The sequence below is a fragment of the Rhinatrema bivittatum genome, chromosome 1 (genome assembly GCF_901001135.1).
Source record: "Rhinatrema bivittatum chromosome 1, aRhiBiv1.1, whole genome shotgun sequence".
NCBI classification, from domain to species: domain Eukaryota; kingdom Metazoa; phylum Chordata; class Amphibia; order Gymnophiona; family Rhinatrematidae; genus Rhinatrema; species Rhinatrema bivittatum.
Genome location: NC_042615.1, coordinates 153,904,293 through 153,922,830, shown reverse-complemented (window position 1 = coordinate 153,922,830; position 18,538 = coordinate 153,904,293). Strand labels below are relative to the sequence as shown.

The 18,538-nt window shown below is 41.7% G+C and overlaps 1 protein-coding gene across 4 annotated transcripts in view; it reads right to left on the bottom strand.

Moving 5' to 3' along the window:
- ATP8A1 (ATPase phospholipid transporting 8A1) overlaps positions 1–18,538 on the bottom strand; it is a 559,403-nt gene that overhangs the window by 384,809 nt on the left and 156,056 nt on the right. For all 4 annotated transcript variants that reach the window (XM_029588616.1, XM_029588605.1, XM_029588632.1 and 1 more), the window contains exons 12-13: positions 12,819–12,946; positions 5,092–5,169 (exon numbers count right to left, since the gene is read on the bottom strand). In XM_029588616.1, the coding sequence (XP_029444476.1) occupies positions 5,092–5,169; positions 12,819–12,946 (206 nt within the window). The remainder of the gene's footprint in view (positions 1–5,091; positions 5,170–12,818; positions 12,947–18,538) is intronic.

Below are 18,538 nucleotides of genomic sequence, written 5' to 3'. Positions count from 1 at the left end.
AGAAGGTGAGTTGACGGAACCTGCAAGGTGGTGCCCTACAGGTCCCCATTGTCAACTGGCAGAGTTGGATGAGGCAGAGGCCTAACTGGAACTTCGCTGAAATCAGCCGACATTCCGCTTAGGTTGAGCCCTTGGGTGCCCGGGTCAACAGGTCTTAGTTGGGGACCTCTGCCAACAAACAGAAGATCCATAGAGGTTGAGAAATGTAGGAGAAATCAAAAGCAGACTCTGTCAAGGAAGGAGGCGTTCAAGGATGTTCAGTAACAGGCAGTGGTCAGTAGCAGGTGGCACTCAAGGGTGTCCAGAGGATGAGCCGAGAACAGAACCTAGTATCCGTCTGAGGAAAGGCAGAATGGATAGGCAGGGCAGGGAGACATGGAGCAGCACAGGCAGGCAGGCAAGGAGACATGGAGCACTGAAGGGCTGACCACAAGAACAGAAAAGGACCTGAAGACAAAGACCACTGGAACTGAAGATAAATATGATGACCAGGAACTGAAGACAGGAACTTGGGAATTCTGGCAGGGAACGCTGAGCCAACTCACACTACAAGGCTGTAGGAGACCTGTTGCCGAGGCGAGGACTGTAGGGAGATATCTCATATTTTACCACTGAATCACCATATATGAATCATAATAGCCAAGAAATGTACAGGACAGTTGCTGACAGGCTCCAGTCACTGTTACAGCAAGAGAAAGAACCTATGCCCCTAGCAAAACAGCACTGTCTCAGTGGAAAAAGAGACTTTGCCATAATACACTAAAAGATACTTTATCAAGATGTGCCTGTTTGTCAGTTCCTGGGCAAATATAAAGAAGACAGAAACAATGCAACAACTTAAGCTCATAAGCAGGAGTCATGGATGAGCCAAAGCAGAGTCCAGAGGTCACAAAGACCCCCACCCTTGGAAGAGAGGGGGCAGTCTGAGGCAGATGGAAACACTCTGACACACAGCTTGGCATACAGATGTGGCAGTTCTCCCCCCGAAGAAATGGGGAGAGGGAAAAAGACCTGCAACATGGCAGAACCCCCTGAGGGAATAGGGAAGGGGAAAATGACCTGCAATGCAGCAAAAGACCCTTCACCCACCATGTGATTATGCATGAGCTTATGCATATTTATCAGATGGAAAGTATAAGGCAGAGGGGCAAAGAAGAAGGGAGTGAGACCCAAAAAAGTGAATGACCCCCTGGGGAAGCGAACCCTGACGGGGAATCCTGAAAAAAAACCCTGAAACCAGAGAAGGGACCCCTGAAAGAAAGGAGAACCTGAAGCATACCAGCAGTCCTGCTATCGAGGAGGGAGAAGACTAGGTGTGGCCAAGAGACCGGGGCAGGAGACCAGAAAGAGGAGATACCCTGTTCAGGTACAGAGAGTGACACGGAGTCTGGGACGCTGAGGGGCGAAAGCAAACCCAGACAGCCCAGCAAGTACCAGAGCCAGAATCAAGTCTCTTTCCAGGACTATCTATCTGCTCTGCCAGTACCAAGCCCAGGAAGCAAGCCTCTCTCCTGCTCACCTTCTCCAGACCTTCAGAGTCTGCCTTCAGAGATAAAATAGAGAGATATCACCTGAAGTTGGGATCAGGGGTAAGTAAGTTAGCCACAAGTATTATTATATTAAGCAGGCATGTTACCACCTATGATACCAAACTTTCTTTGGGGGAAAACTGGTGCTTAGTGGCCAGGAAGTTAGAGACAAGAATTGTTATTTTGTAAATGCTAAACCATTCCAAATCTGACAAATAAAAGTTTGCTTCTGAGGAGAATACATGCTGTCTTTTCCTGACTTAGGGTTGTGGAGTAAGGTGGGAGAGCAACTGGAAAGTGTTCTGTAGCAGACAGATCCCTGCACCCCTAAACTTGCCTACAGCATTGGAGGGAGAACGAGCCTTAAGGCCAGGGCTTTTGATGTTATCTGAGGGCACTGTGAGGGATTTCCTGCCACGGGCCCTTTACATTTGTGCAATTCAGGCCCACGCTTTTACAATATCTGCTTTTAGTTTTGCCCATTGCTCTTCTACTGTCACTAGTTTTTCCAATCCAGCTGACGACTCCTTGGGGTACTACCCCATTTTAACAAATTTAAAGGGAGATTTCTAAAGCTATCATATTTTACCATGGGAGGGGTGAAATATCATGGCAGGGGTGTTTCTGCAATATTTTGCCCCTCCCTGGAAAAATGATCACAGCATTATAGATGCATTATTTTTTATTGAGGAAATCCCATGAGAAAAATGAACATGGCCCATTTTGCACACGGACACCTTTGTTATAAAGGGTCCAAAGGCCTAAAAATCCACCGTGCAATGCTCTGAAATCCCCTTGAGAGTCTTGCAAAACCCTAGGTATCCCCTCCCCCCACAGCCTGTCCAGGTGGCCCATAGGTAACTTTTTTTTTTTTTTAAACATACTTTAGAGTCACATGACAATACCCCACCCTCTTCCTAAACCTCCCCTTTTGTTCATATTTACCCCCACTCTAACTAAAGTCTCCTCTCTTATTCAAACTCCCCTCACCCAAAAAAATACAACATAATCCCTGGCATCTAGTGGTGCCTCCTCCCCCTTAATAGGAAATATACACCGATGGTCTGGGGGGGGGGGGCCCAGACTCCCCCCTTACCTAAAGAAAGAATCCCTGGTGTCTAGGGGTGACCCTGAGCATGCTCTAGCTCCAGGCCCAATGTATGATAGCAGAAGTTGGGTTAGATAATCCATGGCTGAGTTGTTTATAAATCTGAAGACAAAACAGAGTTTTGAAGTGTACCCAGTATTCACCAGGGAACCTGTGCAATTGTCTTAGGATTAGTGTTATGTGTTCAGTTGCTTTGGCCCCTATTAGAATTCTTGCAACTGTACTTTGTAACAGTTGGAAGCATTTGAGATTATATTGTGAGATGACGTGGAAAAGGGGGTTACAATATTCTATGCCGCTAATTATTAGTGCAGAGATCATGGTGGCAAGATTGAATTTGGCAAAGTAGTTGAGATGCTGGTGAATGTGGTGCAGATATATTCTGTAAAGGAGACCAATACTACTTTTGTGATGGGAGATTCCATTGTAAGATGTGATCAAGGTGAACTCCAAAACTTCACATTGAATCCTTAAAAGTGAATTTTAAAAGACTGGAAAGTACCGAAACTGGGTGCAAGTCGGGCTGGCTTGCGTTGAGTGCATTTTAAAAGCCACCCGAGTACAGCCGCTATGTGCACAAATGAAAAGTACCAGAAAAAGGGTTGGGGCGTGGGTATGGTCTGGGTAGGACATGGGCATTCCAGGATTTCACATTGAGATCAGTATGTAAGTACTTCCGCGCACGGGCGCACGCCAGCGTCCCCTGCCACGTAACTTTACTTCTGCTATGGATGATATGTAAGTTGTAAAAAAAAAACCAAAAAAAAAACCTCTAGATAAATCCGCGGGATTATAAAGGTCAGGGCTAACAGGGTAGATGGGAGGCTATTAAACTCGGGGGGGGGGGGGGGGGGGGGTTTGGAAGTCCTATCCCTTACCTGGGCTAACTGGTAACGAACTGGGAAAACTGATAATGATGTCTGTGCACATATCTATTAAAATCCCCCCACTTATGTGGTAGAAGCAGCATTTGCATGCATAGGCACTCGTCCACTTAAAATTGCATGCACATGTGCACATGTGCACGTGGTCAGGCTATTTTATAAAACGGCTGCATCCTTGGGTGCGGGCTGACGAATGTGTGCACATGCGCACCCATTTAAAATGTATCATCTTAGATTGTAGGAAAGTTCTTGACAGGGAGGGCAGGGATTGTAAGGGATACCCTTGCCAGCGTAGTCTGAGTTCAGATTACAAATGTGGCAAACAATTTTCAGAAGACTGTGTTCATGAAATGCTAGCTAAATTAGAAGTAGATAAAGTGTTACTTTAGAATCAGGAGTAGTTCTGGAGGACTGCAGTTGGGTGATTTTGGTTCCTCTGCACAAACATGGAAGTAAAGAGGAGGCTGGGAAATACAGGCCAGTTAGTCTGACCTCAGTGGCAGGGAAATCCATGGAATCACTGAAAAAACAAATAGTGCAGCTTCTGGAATCCAATGGATTACAAGATCCAAGGCAGAATGGTTTTACCAGAGGTAGGTCTTATCAGATGAATCTGATCAATTTCTTCAACCAGGTAACCACAAAGTTGGATCAGAGGAGACTGTTAGATGTAATGTATTTGGATTTCAGTGAGGCCTTTGACATGGGATCCACATAAGTGATTTATACTTAAACTGAGTGCCCTTGGTATGGATCCTAGATTGACTATCTGGGTTAGAAATTGGTTGACTGGGAGGCAGCAAAGGATAATGGTAAATGGCAGTCATTCTGATGAGAGGGGTGTTACTAGTAGTATGCCATAGGAATCAGTCCTCAGACTAATTCTTTCAATATTTTGGTAAGTGATATTACAGAAGGCCCATCAGGAAAAGTTTGTCGATATCAAAACTTGTAACAGGGAAGAAATCCAGGAAGATGTGGAAAACATGAGGAGAGATCTAGCAAAGCTTGAGGAACAGTGTACGTTCTGTCATTTCAGATTTAATGCTAAAATATTTTGGGTTCAGGCATTTGGACTACAAAATTACAAGGGAGTGGTACAGTATATTTGGGGATGAAATTTATATATTCAAGAAACCACACTTTTAAGTAGATATAAACCAGATGGAGCCAATCCAGAGTGGGATCTGGGGGTGACCATATCTGATGTTCTCGAGGAGGTCAAATAGATGGATAAGGTGATGGCAAGAGTCAGAAAGATGATCAAATGCACAGGGAGAGGAATGGTCAGCAGGAAAAAGATATGTATGTAACATAACTACAATACGTACTATTTATTTTACCATTAAGTGCACTTAATATGGATAAATGGGCTTTTGAAATTGTGCCAGTATGTTACATTTACATTTTCTTTTCAGAATTACCCTGTATGAATGTTGGGGAGGGGAGCCCTTAAAACTAAACAATTTTACATCTCTTTTGTTCTGATAAAGCTAATGTCAATGCCAGTACTAACACTATACTGCTTACCTTTCTTTCACTATTAATAGAAACAAGAAAGGTTATCTACCTGACCAAGTTCTTCATTAAGATTTGATGTTCGAGCCATGGCAGATGTATCCGTTTGTTCATAGTGCATGTCTGTGTCCTAAAGAAAAGAAAGCTTCCTTAACTTTTGACACTGAAAGAAACTGTCAATTCAAGTTTATATATTTGTGATAAATGTTCAATTTATATAAATATTGAACCCAACTTAATTCTTCAGTTAAAGACTTTAACATGACACTGACACAGGGTATTTTGCTTGTGAGGAAAAACATGAAACACATCAATACTTAAGTCATATCAAAATTTTTATTTATCAAAGTAAAATAGGATAACAGTCAATAGGGAAAAATAAAGGATCTAGTCAATTAGGTACTGAATTAAAGTAAGGGTTAGCATCAGTTTTATGAGAAATGTTTTTGCTAAGAATAGAGAATTTATGCTAATTATCATCTAGAAGCTTAAGGTCATTTGTCCTCAGCCTTCATCACCCACTGAATCACCAGATCAACGTGCCAAGTCTCTCAGGGGTAAAGTCTTCAAAAGCTTAGCCAGAGCTTAGGCACAAAAAATAAGGAGTTAAACAAACAGCTTGAGTCCGTGTAAATTTTGAGCAGCCTAAAAATATGTGCATCATTGAATTACAAAATTATCCACACATATAGGGAGCATTACAAGAGAAGAAGAGGGGTATTTTAAAGGTTTACGCAAACAGCCTACATTTTCAAACTGTTACGTACATACGTGACATATCTGGGTGGCTCTGCATGTATAATTAGTCACACAGCAACCTGATCTTGTGCATGTATGTTTGAAATCAGGCAGGTTCTGTGCACACTTAAAATGTGTGCAACTCTTAGTCATGCATGCTATCAAAACCCGATCCCTCAGCTTTTATGAGCTTGTAACATGACAGACGTATAAAGAGATATGCTCTTTCTTCAGAAAGTTAACATAAGAACATAAGAAAATGCCATACTGGGTCAGACCAAGGGTCCATCAAGCCCAGCATCCTGTTTCCAACAGTGGCCAATCCAGGCTACATTTACCTGGCAAGTACCCAAACACTAAGTCTATTCCATGTAACCATTGCTAATGGCAGTGGCTATTCTCTAAGTGAACTTAATAGCAGGTAATGGACTTCTCCTCCAAGAACTTATCCAATCCTTTTTTAAACACAGCTATATTAACTGCACTAACCACATCCTCCGGCAACAAATTCCAGAGTCTAATTGTGCGTTGAGTAAAAAAGAACTTTCTCCGATTAGTTTTAAATGTGCCCCATGCTAACTTCATGGAGTGCCCCCTAGTCTTTCTACTATCCGAAAGAGTAAATAACCGATTCACATCTACCTGTTCTAGACCTCTCATGATTTTAAACACCTCTATCATATCCCCCCTCAGTCGTCTCTTCTCCAAGCTGAAAGTCCTAACCTCTTTAGTCTTTCCTCATAGGAGAGTTGTTCCATTCCCCTTATCATTTTGGTAGCCCTTCTCTGTACCTTCTCCATCGCAATTATATCTTTTTTGATGGCTCTCTATCTGCCTGTTCTGCTTTTAAGACAAATTGTATTGCTTTTTCTTTAGAACTTTCCCCTCAGTCATCTCGAACACAAAAAGGTATAAAAATGACAAATGAGCTGCTCAGCTTCCCTCTCCCCTTCACACGACAGTATACGGCACCACCATTCTCCCATACTCAGTTTTATGGACTCCTATGTGACACTTAAGACTCTTTCTCATCTACAAGCTCTTGCCAGAAAACCTGTAACTCAAAACCAAATGAAGCACATGCTAATTATGTAAATAAGGGAAACAATGAGATTTCACACCTGCACAGTTGTAAGAAAGTTAATACAACAAAGGGGTGATGAAAATGGCAAATGCATAATTTCATTTTCTTTTAAAACTTCACTTCTTTCTTCATACTTTATCCACATTTTAATTTTTCTGTTTACTTTGTCACTTTTCTGTAATTTGCATTGGTAAAATAAATGATCCTTATATATGCTATGAACCTATGTCCAAGAAAACAATCTGTCTTTAAAATAAACAGATGTCAGGACCAATCTGCCCTTTGTGCCTGCCTACTGTGCTGTTACAGATCTTATTTGATCAGTTATTTTTCTCCCTAAGATCCCTTCACATCCATGCCATGAATACTGCCATTGCTTTGGTCATTGGAGGTCTGATCTGGGTGTCCGTCATCCTCTCAGTGAAAAAGTCTTCTCTCACATTATCTTTATGTTTCCTTTCTTTCAATTTCATATGATGGCCCTTTGTCCTTCAACTTTTCATTCTAAGAAAAATGCTTCCTTCTGGAACTTTTATCAAAACCTGCTACATAAGTGAATGTTTGTATCATACTTCCCCATTCCCTTCATTCTTTTAGAGTATATCCTGTCCCTTCTGCTCGCTCTTTTTTTTTTTTACTGAATTATAGCGGTGTCTTCATTCTCCTCCCATTGCTAACATATCAGACAATGATTTAACATATCAATACTCCTTTTTATTTACATCCATACTTCCTCTCTCAGACAAGCAGAATTAAATCAGTCATAACCAGAGGGGAGTCTCAAACTGAGGGTCATCTTGTTGAGCAATTAACTGACAACCTAAACATTACCCTATGGAGAGTGGGCAACTGAATGAATAGGTAGCACAACATTGCTTGTCCAAAGGTACTCTCTCCTCGAGATATACTGTTGTGCAAACAACAGCGGGATGTGAAGGCATGAATAGACAAGAAAGTAGCAGCTTTGCAAATGTGTTCAATAGAAGTGGCACTATGAATGGACCACTGAGGTCACCATGACTTGACAGAGCTTGTAAGCAGAGATGCTTGACAGTAAGGGCGACCCCTTGCTAAATTATTGTCCCTTCGTAGCATATACCTCGCAAGGCCCATCATAGTCATCACCCTGTCAACAGGAAGGCTTTCTTCTGAAGTGATTCGATACATGTCCCTATGAACTGGATCCTCTGATATGGTATTATCAAGTTGGACTTTGGAAGGCTAAATTAGTGACTGAAGAAGCTGAATTATTGTGCAAAGGGACTCAAGAACATCTCCTCAGAAGGAACCTGTCATGAATCAATCATCCAGGTATGGGGACACAGACTCCTGTTTTCAAAGCTATTCCACTACAACACCAAGCACGTCATGAACACACTTGAGACATCCAAGAGGCCAAGCTGGAGCAACTTGTACTGATACTGCATGCCCTCCACCACAAACCTAAGGAATCGTCAAAGGATAGGATGAATGGGAATGCAAGCATTTGCATCTTTCAGGTCCAGAGCACTGCCAATTTGACTGAATGAACTGCAAAATCATCTGTAACAAATTTATCTTGAATTCTTCCCGAACTAATAATTTGTTCATGTTCCACAAATCCCAGATATGCCTTAATCCATACCTTTTTTTGGGGGGGTGGGGGGAATTCTACCAAAAGTAGAACCTATGTCTCACTCGTGATGAGGGACAGATACTATGGTCTTCTGATGTAGAAAGGATGTCACCTCTAGCAGTAGCTGAGCTGATTATGTAGGATCATAACGGGAGCCCAATGCCTGTTGGTTATGGGAAGGGCATGAGAATTGCAAACAGTAGCCATATCTACAATTCTGAGGACCCACTTGTCATTTATGAAGCACCCCATTTTGGCAAGAAAGATAGGACTCTTTCCCCCACTGGAGGAAGCTGGAAAGTGGGTATTAGGGGCATAAAAAGTTTGCTTCCAGGCTTGGGCTTCGAGCAGGGAGATGCTGCATATAAGAAGGTGGGATATGTTGCCACTGGAAATGGTGGAAGGGTCTCCTTTGGTAAAAGGCTGTTCACACATAATTGGCAGTGACTGCAGATTGGATTTATATTCCTTGATTAGCCAGGTAATTGTGGATGTCCTCCCAGAGCCCGCTCGCCCGAAGCCAGGTGAGCATCCAGGCTCCAAAAGATACTGCTGAACTTCTGGTCACAGTGTCAAAGGCCTCATAAGTGGATCAGATTAGGTTTTTATTGCATTCCTCTGTATCTGCCATAGTATACTGGAACTCACTTTGTGTTCACCAGAGGTTTAAGTTTCTGCACACACTTGTGTGGGTACTGTATGATGAAAACTTGGTGGTTCACAATACTCACGCAGAGCTCTGTCCCTTGAAAACCTTTTACTAAAATGAATCCAGGAATTTCTGGGCCTTCCCAGGAGACATGTTAGAGTGCACCCTGGAGCATTTTGCATATTTTAAAACTATTATGCTGGAGTACTGTAGAAGCTGAACTACTCCAAAACCAGGACAGACTTAGACACTGTACTTCAAGTTAATTTTGTGCATCATGGGTATGCAAGACAGGTAGGTCTGCCACATCCTCAGCTGGATATCCCTTAAAAGGCCATGGACTGGGATAGAAGCAGATTCCGTCTGACACTGGAAGACCTGCAGCAGCCTGATAAAACACCAGCTCTTGGATCCTATTTCCTTCTTAAGATCAATGGACAACATGCTTGCCATCTTCACCAGAAACAGAGGGGCAGATCTTAAAACCTGCGCACGGGCATAGATTTGTTCGCGCAACCCGGCGCAAACAAATCTACGCCCGATTTTATAACATGCGTGCGCAGCCGCACGCATGTTATAAAATCCGGGGTCGGCGCGCGCAAGAGGGTGCACACTTGTGCCCCTTGCGCGCGCCGAGCTCAAGGGGAGCCCCGATGGCTTTTCCCGTTCCATCCAAGGCCACTCCGAAATAGAAGCGGCCTTGGAGGGAACTTTTTTTTCAATCCCCCCACCTTTCCCTCCCTTCCCCTATCTAACCCACCTCCCAGCCCTAACTAAATCCCCCCTACCTTTTTTTCAGGAGTTATGCCTGCCCAAGGCAGGCGTAACTTGTGCGCGCCGGCTGGCTGCCGGAGCACTCGGGACCGCCCCCGGACCACAACCACGCCCCTAGCCCCGCCCCTGCACCACCCATTTTGGAAAGCCCCGGGACAAACGCGTGTCCCGGGGCTTGCTCGTGCCGCCGAGTCTATGCAAAATAGGCTCGGCGCACGCAGAGGTAGGTTTTTGGGGGTTACGCGCATAACCCTTTGAAAATCTACCCCAGAGTGTAATTCAGGTCCTTGATGAAGTATGCCTTGATAAAGTTGAAGAAACGTTGGAAAGCATTCTTATGGACCCTTCATCATCTGACTATTATAAGATACTGATCCGTGATTCAAAGAGGAAGGCAGTCAAGGAGAGAATCTCTGATGTTCTAACGGAAAGAGAATCTACAGGAAGTCTAATTGAATCCATTTGTCCCATCCCTCTTCATCTGAATCACTAGGGAAGGATGCCGTGGAGGGGGTAAAATTAGCCATAATGTTGAATGGATATACACTGGCTGGTGAAACACTTCAAGGAGACACTTAGATATCTCCGTGACTCCCAGGAACCCGGCTTTTTTGGAAATACTCCTTGGAGAGGAGAAGTTCCATCCTTCTTTTCTGATCCTTGGGAAGTAATGAGGCAAAGAAGTTCCTCACCATATTGGATAGCTCAGCTGCCATTTGTGGAGAGGCCCTCTGAGCTGGAGTAGGCAAGGAAACATCCTTTTCTGACTCTGAGATGGGCTTATCTTCACTCAGATCCACAGTATTTAGGGGTACTGAAGAGGAACTCAGTGGATGGGCATTTGGGCTGGGTGACACACTAGGTGCCAATGTGCTCTGTGATGGCTGCAACAATATTCTCCGCTGGCTGAAACTGGCCAAACCTTGCATTCCATGCAAGGAAGCTGACTGTACCTTGGCAAGCATACTCCAATTGGAAGCAACTGAAGTTGCCCAGACAGCGAAGAGTCTGAAATATCTAGAAAGAACCACCTGGCATAATGGAACCTCTGTGTTATGGAGAACACCATAAAAAAAAAGCACTCTTCTCAGCCCTGTACCGAAGATGATGTCATTTTTGGCACAAAGGAAGACAACCCTGGAGTGGATCCCTCACACCATTTAGGTGCTCTTCTTGGTGCCTCTTATGCACCTTAGATTTTCACACTAAGCTTGAAACCTTATCTGTAGAGGATCCGTGAGATGTACCAACATGAAGGGAGATTTCTCAACAGACCTGTAGGATGAGGAAGAGGCTGACTCCCGGTGAGATGAAAGTAGGACTTAAAAAATTATTTATTTAGTCTTTTTATATTCTTCCAAACTCATTGCCACTACTTCAGCAGCACATTGTTGGAGGGGCTGCTGAGGTAGCGGCAAGAAAAAAGAATTGTGAGTTCAAAAAATAGAAAAACAACATCTTCAGCAATGAGAGAAAGAAGGAATCCATCCATGTGGTAATATGAATGAGGAAAGACTGAGGGGCTTATGAGGCAGTGGTTGTGCAAGAGAACTCTTGTACATGCTCAAAAACATTGTAATCTCTGTCTGACAGCTAAGGTCCATGTCATCACCATCAGATGTTGTCACCCTTTGGTTATGACCGATGTAATCCTGCTTGTCTATGGTGAATTTGGGAGTATGTATACCGAATCTTGGCTATTATGATTATTTAATTGTAATATTTTTTCCTTATGTTTTAAGTACAATTTCTTTGTTTCTAAAAATCAATATTGAACTGAAAAAAAGTAGGCTCCTTTGGTTCTGGGTGGAACATCTCATTCCCTAATCTGTCAATTCTGAAAAGAGTTTACCATGGTATATTCACTTCACCGATCTGATCACTGACTTGTTACTTGAACCACAACTGTGTCCTCTTCCATTCCGGTGGCTTTTTTTTTTTTAGGTCAATGAGTTTGTTGGATAGACTATGAGCACATGACTATCCAAGTTGTTTTTCTACCTCTCTAGTTCCTTACCTGTTCCTTCCAAGGAATTGTACCAATCCTCCCATTTTTACTAGGCTGCCCTTGCTCCCTCCAATTTATAATCTTTGCTACTACTTCAAACTATAAACTCATATTGCAAAATGACTAGCGACAAATTAAACTAAACAAATTACTGACTGCAAAATCCTTCTCGTGCCAAATGAATAGTGACAAGGTTTGCAGACAAGGTGTAGCAATCACTATTAAAAGTTATCATTCTCTGTGAAAAGTAAATTCTGAAACAAAGGGTTATTGATATGAGGCTCAAAAAAAATGGTAGATTCAGAATTAACATTAGAAAATGTTTCTTTATAGAAAGATTGATGTATGGCATGGCTTCACAAGGAAGGTGGTGGATGCCAGAACAGCTACAGAATTCAAGAAGGCATGGAATAAGCAAAGAGGACCCTATCTGCCAAGAAGTGAAGAGAAAGTCAGCATATTCAGCTGGAATCTAAAACACTGCAAAAGGCAGCAAATGAAGCAAACTAAAAGATCTTAATGATAATTTATTTATGGATTTATTTGGATTTATTACACGCCTTTTTGAATACAACATTCACCCAAGGCAGGTGAATATCTGCCATCATATTATATATAATAGCATTCTTTTCTGATGCTGTTTTACCTTCCTTGCTACAGGGTCGGCTATTAATACCTAAAGTATTTCAAGGAAGATGGATATGTCTTTCTCTGTATTATCTATGGGAAATAATAGGCTTTAAATACTATTTTATATATTTGAATCCAGCTGAGTGCGGATTCCAAACCCCACTCTACACAAAAAAAAAAAAAGGTCAAGGAAAATACCAGTATGTAATGTTTATATAGTATATGTTATACCTTCTTTCTTAAAGAAGATGAGACTAATTCCAGTAATCTTTAATACTTACCCAATTGATGAAATATGCCTGGATAAATTTAATAACCTCTAGAGTAACCAATAAGCTAATGGGAATGAGGTTGTTGAAGAGAATGATGAATGTCAAAAAATTAAGTCCAAAGTTATTCGCTCCAGCATCTATTAAAAAAAAAAGTCAATTGTAAATATAGAAATAAGACAAATCAATATATTTTTTCAATACATATTTTCCTTATAAAATGCAGGAATACTAATATTTCAGTAGATGCTGGCTTGCTTTAGTTGTTGATTAGGTTTACTTTATTCAAGTTTATATGGTGATTCACTGAACTATTCTCATCCAGTTCTTATCAGGAAGCCATTGTGCTTGACTTTGTAGTTATTTCCCAGTTTTGGCCTATGGGCCAAGCACTACTGCAATGTCGTCATGTGAGAGGACTGAATGTTCTTCTTTGGCTGACTGCTTAAAAGCTATTAAAATAAATATTTGCTCTCCCCCTCTCAAGGGCTACAAGTCCTACTTTAGCAGCAGTCCTAACTCCAGCATGTCCAGAAAAAGAAGCCGAGGTCCTCAATTCACAGTGCGGAAGAGGACTAAGCATTTCTGCATGAAATGGTTGCTCTTTATTCTAGAATGAAAAGGCTGTGAGCAACAAAAGAACTCTTTGCAGAGAATGAGAGCTCCATGTATTTACTAACATTATAACCTAGGACAGCCGACATTCCAGCTGTTTATAGGAACTGTCCCATGGATTACTGTTGCTAAATTTGGCTTTACTATTTTTATTAGGAAAGTCTGAAAAATATCCTTCACGGGAAGAAATGGATAACACAACACCTATGAGAGTCACCATTTTTGCCAAAGGCTACAACAAACAGTGCAGAGATTCAAAAAGAAAAATTGACTAATCTAAATAGTTAAAGGTCAAAATCAATTTTCTAGACATATATATGAGGAAGCAGATACCAGTTCAAGGCTAGAAATACTAATCAGTTAGAAAACAGGAATGAATTGTATCTTAACATTAACTCCTAGCACTGTGAATAAGGAGTTTTTTTTCCTTCGCTGCTCTTGTGCTTGCCTCTTCTATTTTCTCCCTTCACATAAAGTAGAATACCTCCATTAAGCAAAATGTCAAATAAGTGAAAAGTTCTCCCCACAAATGAATGGAATGAATGCTGGAGATTAGAAAATACTGAAAAGTTTTTACATACTGCATTATCTACATTGCAGATAACAAAAGTTTATAAGCTATAAAGTAAATACAATATCCATGAAAGAAAATAAATATTATATTAAAAAAGCATGACCACACAATTAAGAGGAAATTACACAATAAGGATCAATCTTAAAGCATGCCCCTACACTTTGCTATGCAGAACTTCCTGCAACTTATCAACACAACTTTTCAATCTGAGTATCTTCAGTGGCACGACTGCACTGCCAAATATAACGACCAAATTTGCTGGATAAATCTATTCAGCTAACTTACTTAGCCGGATAGCAATTGAATATAGACTCCCTTGTGATTTACTTGCATGCTGTCATACATACCCCTCTCCCACATAGTAAGATTCATCTTTATTGTAATATTTTTACATTTTGTTCCTGTAATCTTTAAAATGCTGCATTTTCAAAACATTTTAAATAACTATAACTACTTTATATAATGCAAGCTTGAATGTTATTGCTCTGTTTAACCATTTACAATAGTATCTATATCTTGTCATACATTTTCTAGTCTTTCTAGCCATAATTAAATTAAATTGTCCCATTGACAGACAGAATTACTACTATCACTCATTTCTAACACACTACTAGATATATGCAGTGCTGAACAGATACAAAAGACTGTAAGCTTCCTGAAGAAAGGACTATCTAGTCAAGATACAGACAAGTCATGTTAGTTATCTGATATTTTGCTCAATTGTTTGCTCACCTATAGACAGCAGGATGAATAAACCAGGACTCATGGGTGATGGATCTGTTCAACACCGAATGGACCCCTCTCTCACAGTTCAGTAAAAATGTTACTGAGCTTGCAAGGTGGTTCCTGCACACGTACTGCCTTGTGAACCCATCCCATTGTTTACAGAACTTAAGCTTTAGCAAGGTAGATGACTCTCCAGGGAGGCAGATGGGTAATATGTATGGCTAATTCATCCTGTCTACAGAAATCCCTATTTACAAGTATGCAAACTTGCTTTTTCCATCGACAAGCAGGGCTGGAGTAGCCATGACTCAAGGGGAGTCATGAGCTAAGGGTTACACAGCCGAGTATTTACTGAAAAAAAAAACCAATCTGGACCCCACCAATGAAGTGAAAAGGCTGTGTAAACTGCTTGCCCAAACTACTGTCATTTCTTGATATGGTATCCAGACAGCAGTGGAATGTGAACGTATACACAGATGTCTTCAATGGAAGCGGCTCTGAGGTGAGCCAGTGAAGCCCCTATGCTTCTCACTTGATGAGTCTTGACAGATTCTGTAATCTGTATGCCAGCTAGCACAAACCAGTGCACAATATGATCCGCAGATCAACTGGATAAAGTTCTTTCGGCTACTGCTGCTCCTAGTCTGTTGGGATCAAAAGGACACAAGTAACTGAGAAACTTGACAATGATTCAAGAACTCTTGCAATCCAATGAATGAAGAGCTTTTTCCTCTTCTATGTGCAAGTGGTCTCGGAAAGAACATTGGCAGCACAATAGCATGTTTAATGTGAAAAGTTGACAGCACTTTTGGCAGAAATATAAGTTGAGTATGAGAACTACCCTGTTGTGGAAGAATTGAAGGCATAGTAAATATAAGACCAGTACTTGTAATTCACTTACTGTTTGGGTAGAGGTAACTGCTATGATGAATAAGACTTTCTAAATGAGAAACTTCAAACTCACTGACTCCAGAGATCCAAAAGAAGACTTCATGAGTTGTGCTAGTACTACATTAAAGTTCCAAGGCACTGGAGGTTTACTGACTGGAGACTTTGATTACCAGTGTCTTTTCATAAACTTGGAGACCAAAGGATGGATGGATTAGAACTCTTTCCACCTGTTGGTGATACACTGCGACAGTACCTCTTCAGTGAAAGTTCAATTCGGCGCTATGAACTTAAGGCAGGATGAGCCAGTACTGGAGCAAATCACTTGGGCTATAGGAAAAAGACTAGAAAGTTGGACTGACACCAGGAGAACCACCTCTTCCACTTGAAATTGCAGGATTTTCTACTTGAAGGCTTTATGGCTGATACTAGTATACCTTCCACCTTTTTTGGCAGGAGCAAATAAGAGACTACTGCATGCTCAACATCCATGCTGTGAGGACCAGGAAGGATACATTTGGGTGGCAAAGCCTGCCCTGCATCTTCTTGATGACAGTCGACAAAGGTCCCAGAAGAATCATAGACTGAACTGACAATCGGACAAAACTTGGACTCCACATCTGTCATGGCCAAACCATGGCAATGAGGATTATCCATGTCCAGGTCTTGGACTATCTTTGCAATTAATGGAATCAGAGGATAAGCATACCATAGGTTGACATTCCAACCTAGCAGAAACGCATCCTGAGTTGAAGTGTACCTGCTTGGAACTACGGAGCAGAACACTTTCACCTTGCTGATGATTTCTGAAGCAAATAGGTTGATCACTGGTTGCCACTCCTTGATCCAAGGACCATTCATGCAGTAGAAAAACTCCACTGCGATGGTCTACTAGTATGTTCTGAATTCCTGAAAGACAGATCTCCTGCAGGTGGGCCTTGTTTGTATAAATTGACTGTCTGGATTAAGATTATCTTTCCAAACAGTAGGTTGGGAAAAGCTTCCAAGAGGCAGTGAATGGCAAGCAGCCCTAATAATTTGATCTGAAGGTACATCAACAAGTACCTCAACTCGTTGTGTCTATGCCACACTGATATGATCCTTCCACCTCCTAGTGGAGGCATCGGAAGACAGAATCATCTCAAGTCAGAATCCACAGAGAGATCCACACTCAGGACTGTTGTCTCAACTACCACTGTAAGAGCGTTTTTCCCGCGCAGAGGATTAAAAATCAGGCCTTTAGGAAATAGCCTCTGCTATTACTGGCATCAGTAGCATGGGTTCCACTTGGTGTTCGGCCACTGTTGGAAACAGGATACTGGGCTTGATGGACCCTTGGTCTGACCCAGTATGGCAATTTCTTATATTCTTATATTCATTCTGGCAGTTATGGATATCAGATGGAACAATGCATGACCCAGTTGGTCCCACAGATTTGAAGCATTCACCAAAGTTGCCTCATGTTTAATTGAGTTATGGGAACTACATGCTATGTTACATTTATATACCGCCTTCTTTAAACAAAGTTCAACCCAAAGTGATTTACAACAAATATAAAAAACAATAAAATAAAACATCAATAAAATAGTTTTATATGTAGGGATAACCTTGACCTTGGTCAGATATTTACAACTCTTACAAAATCACATGGCCAGGATGATTTTGGGGGTTCCAAAGTATAATTATTTGCTCCCTTATTGAAGAATCTTCAGCTAGCAAGGAGGATCAAGACTGCTCTTGCTGGAGTTTGGTCTTCACCACACCATTTAGTACTGGGGATCTCTCCTTTGGGAGAAGCGCTTGCTCCTGTATAGAGTCTATCCAAGCACCTATGAATTGAATCTTCTGAACTGGAGAAAAGCTTGACTTGGTGAAGATGATCAGCATCCCCAAGGTCTGGAAAAGCCATATGGACTTTCCAAGGGACTCAAACTCCCATTGGGGTTGGGCACATCACTAGCCCATCATCTAGATAAGGAAATATGTAGATACCCAGTCATTGAAGCTTTGCCGCAACCACCATTAAGCATTTTGCGAACACCTTTGAGCCACAAAAAGGCCAAAGAAGCACATTGTACTGCTAATGCAATCCTAGACCACAAATCAGAGGCACTTCTTGTAAAATGGATGAATGAGAATGTGCACATATGCAGACTTCAGATCCTGGGCACACATCTAATCTCTTAGTTGAATTAAGGTGAGGATTGTGTGAAGAGAGTTTGTTTGAATTTCTCTTGTTCAGCTTTGTAAATCCGGAATAGATCTCAATATTCTCATATTGGGAATGAGGAAATATCTGGAGTAGAATTCCTGAACACACTCCTGAAAAAGCACCAGCTCAACTGCCTCCTGACAAAGGAGCAACTGAACTCCCAGGTATACCTAGGCACACTGAGATGAATGTGAATTGAAGACCAAAAAATGCTGGGTTGAGGGGTACACAAGAAAAATTGTAAGCAGTAGCCATACTCCACAATACTTAAAACCCACCAGTTTTTGGTAATCTTCCACAACTCCATCAGGAAGGCTGGTTCCTCACCCCCACTAGTAGAAGTCGGGAGTGAAATTTCAGTTTTGTAAAAAATGTGGACCTGGTTTAAACTGCACCTGCTGCAGAGACTTCGCATAATGCCTTTCCTGCTGATACCCCCCTAGCAGGAAGTTGCTGCAGAGCAGGAAGGGCCAAATGACATTGGTAAGTGGCACAATCATCTCTGAAAGAAAGAACACTTAAAAATAAAGATGTCAGGGTAGATGTGGCTGATCTCCTCCTCCATAAGATAGCGACTGTATCATGACTTGATGCTCCTTAATTTGGGCCACTATGAGTTTGTTCCCAAATATTATCACCAGTACAGAAAGCATCTGCCAGGTGAACATTAACATCTTCATGTAGACCACTAGCACATAACCATGCCATTCTTTGCAC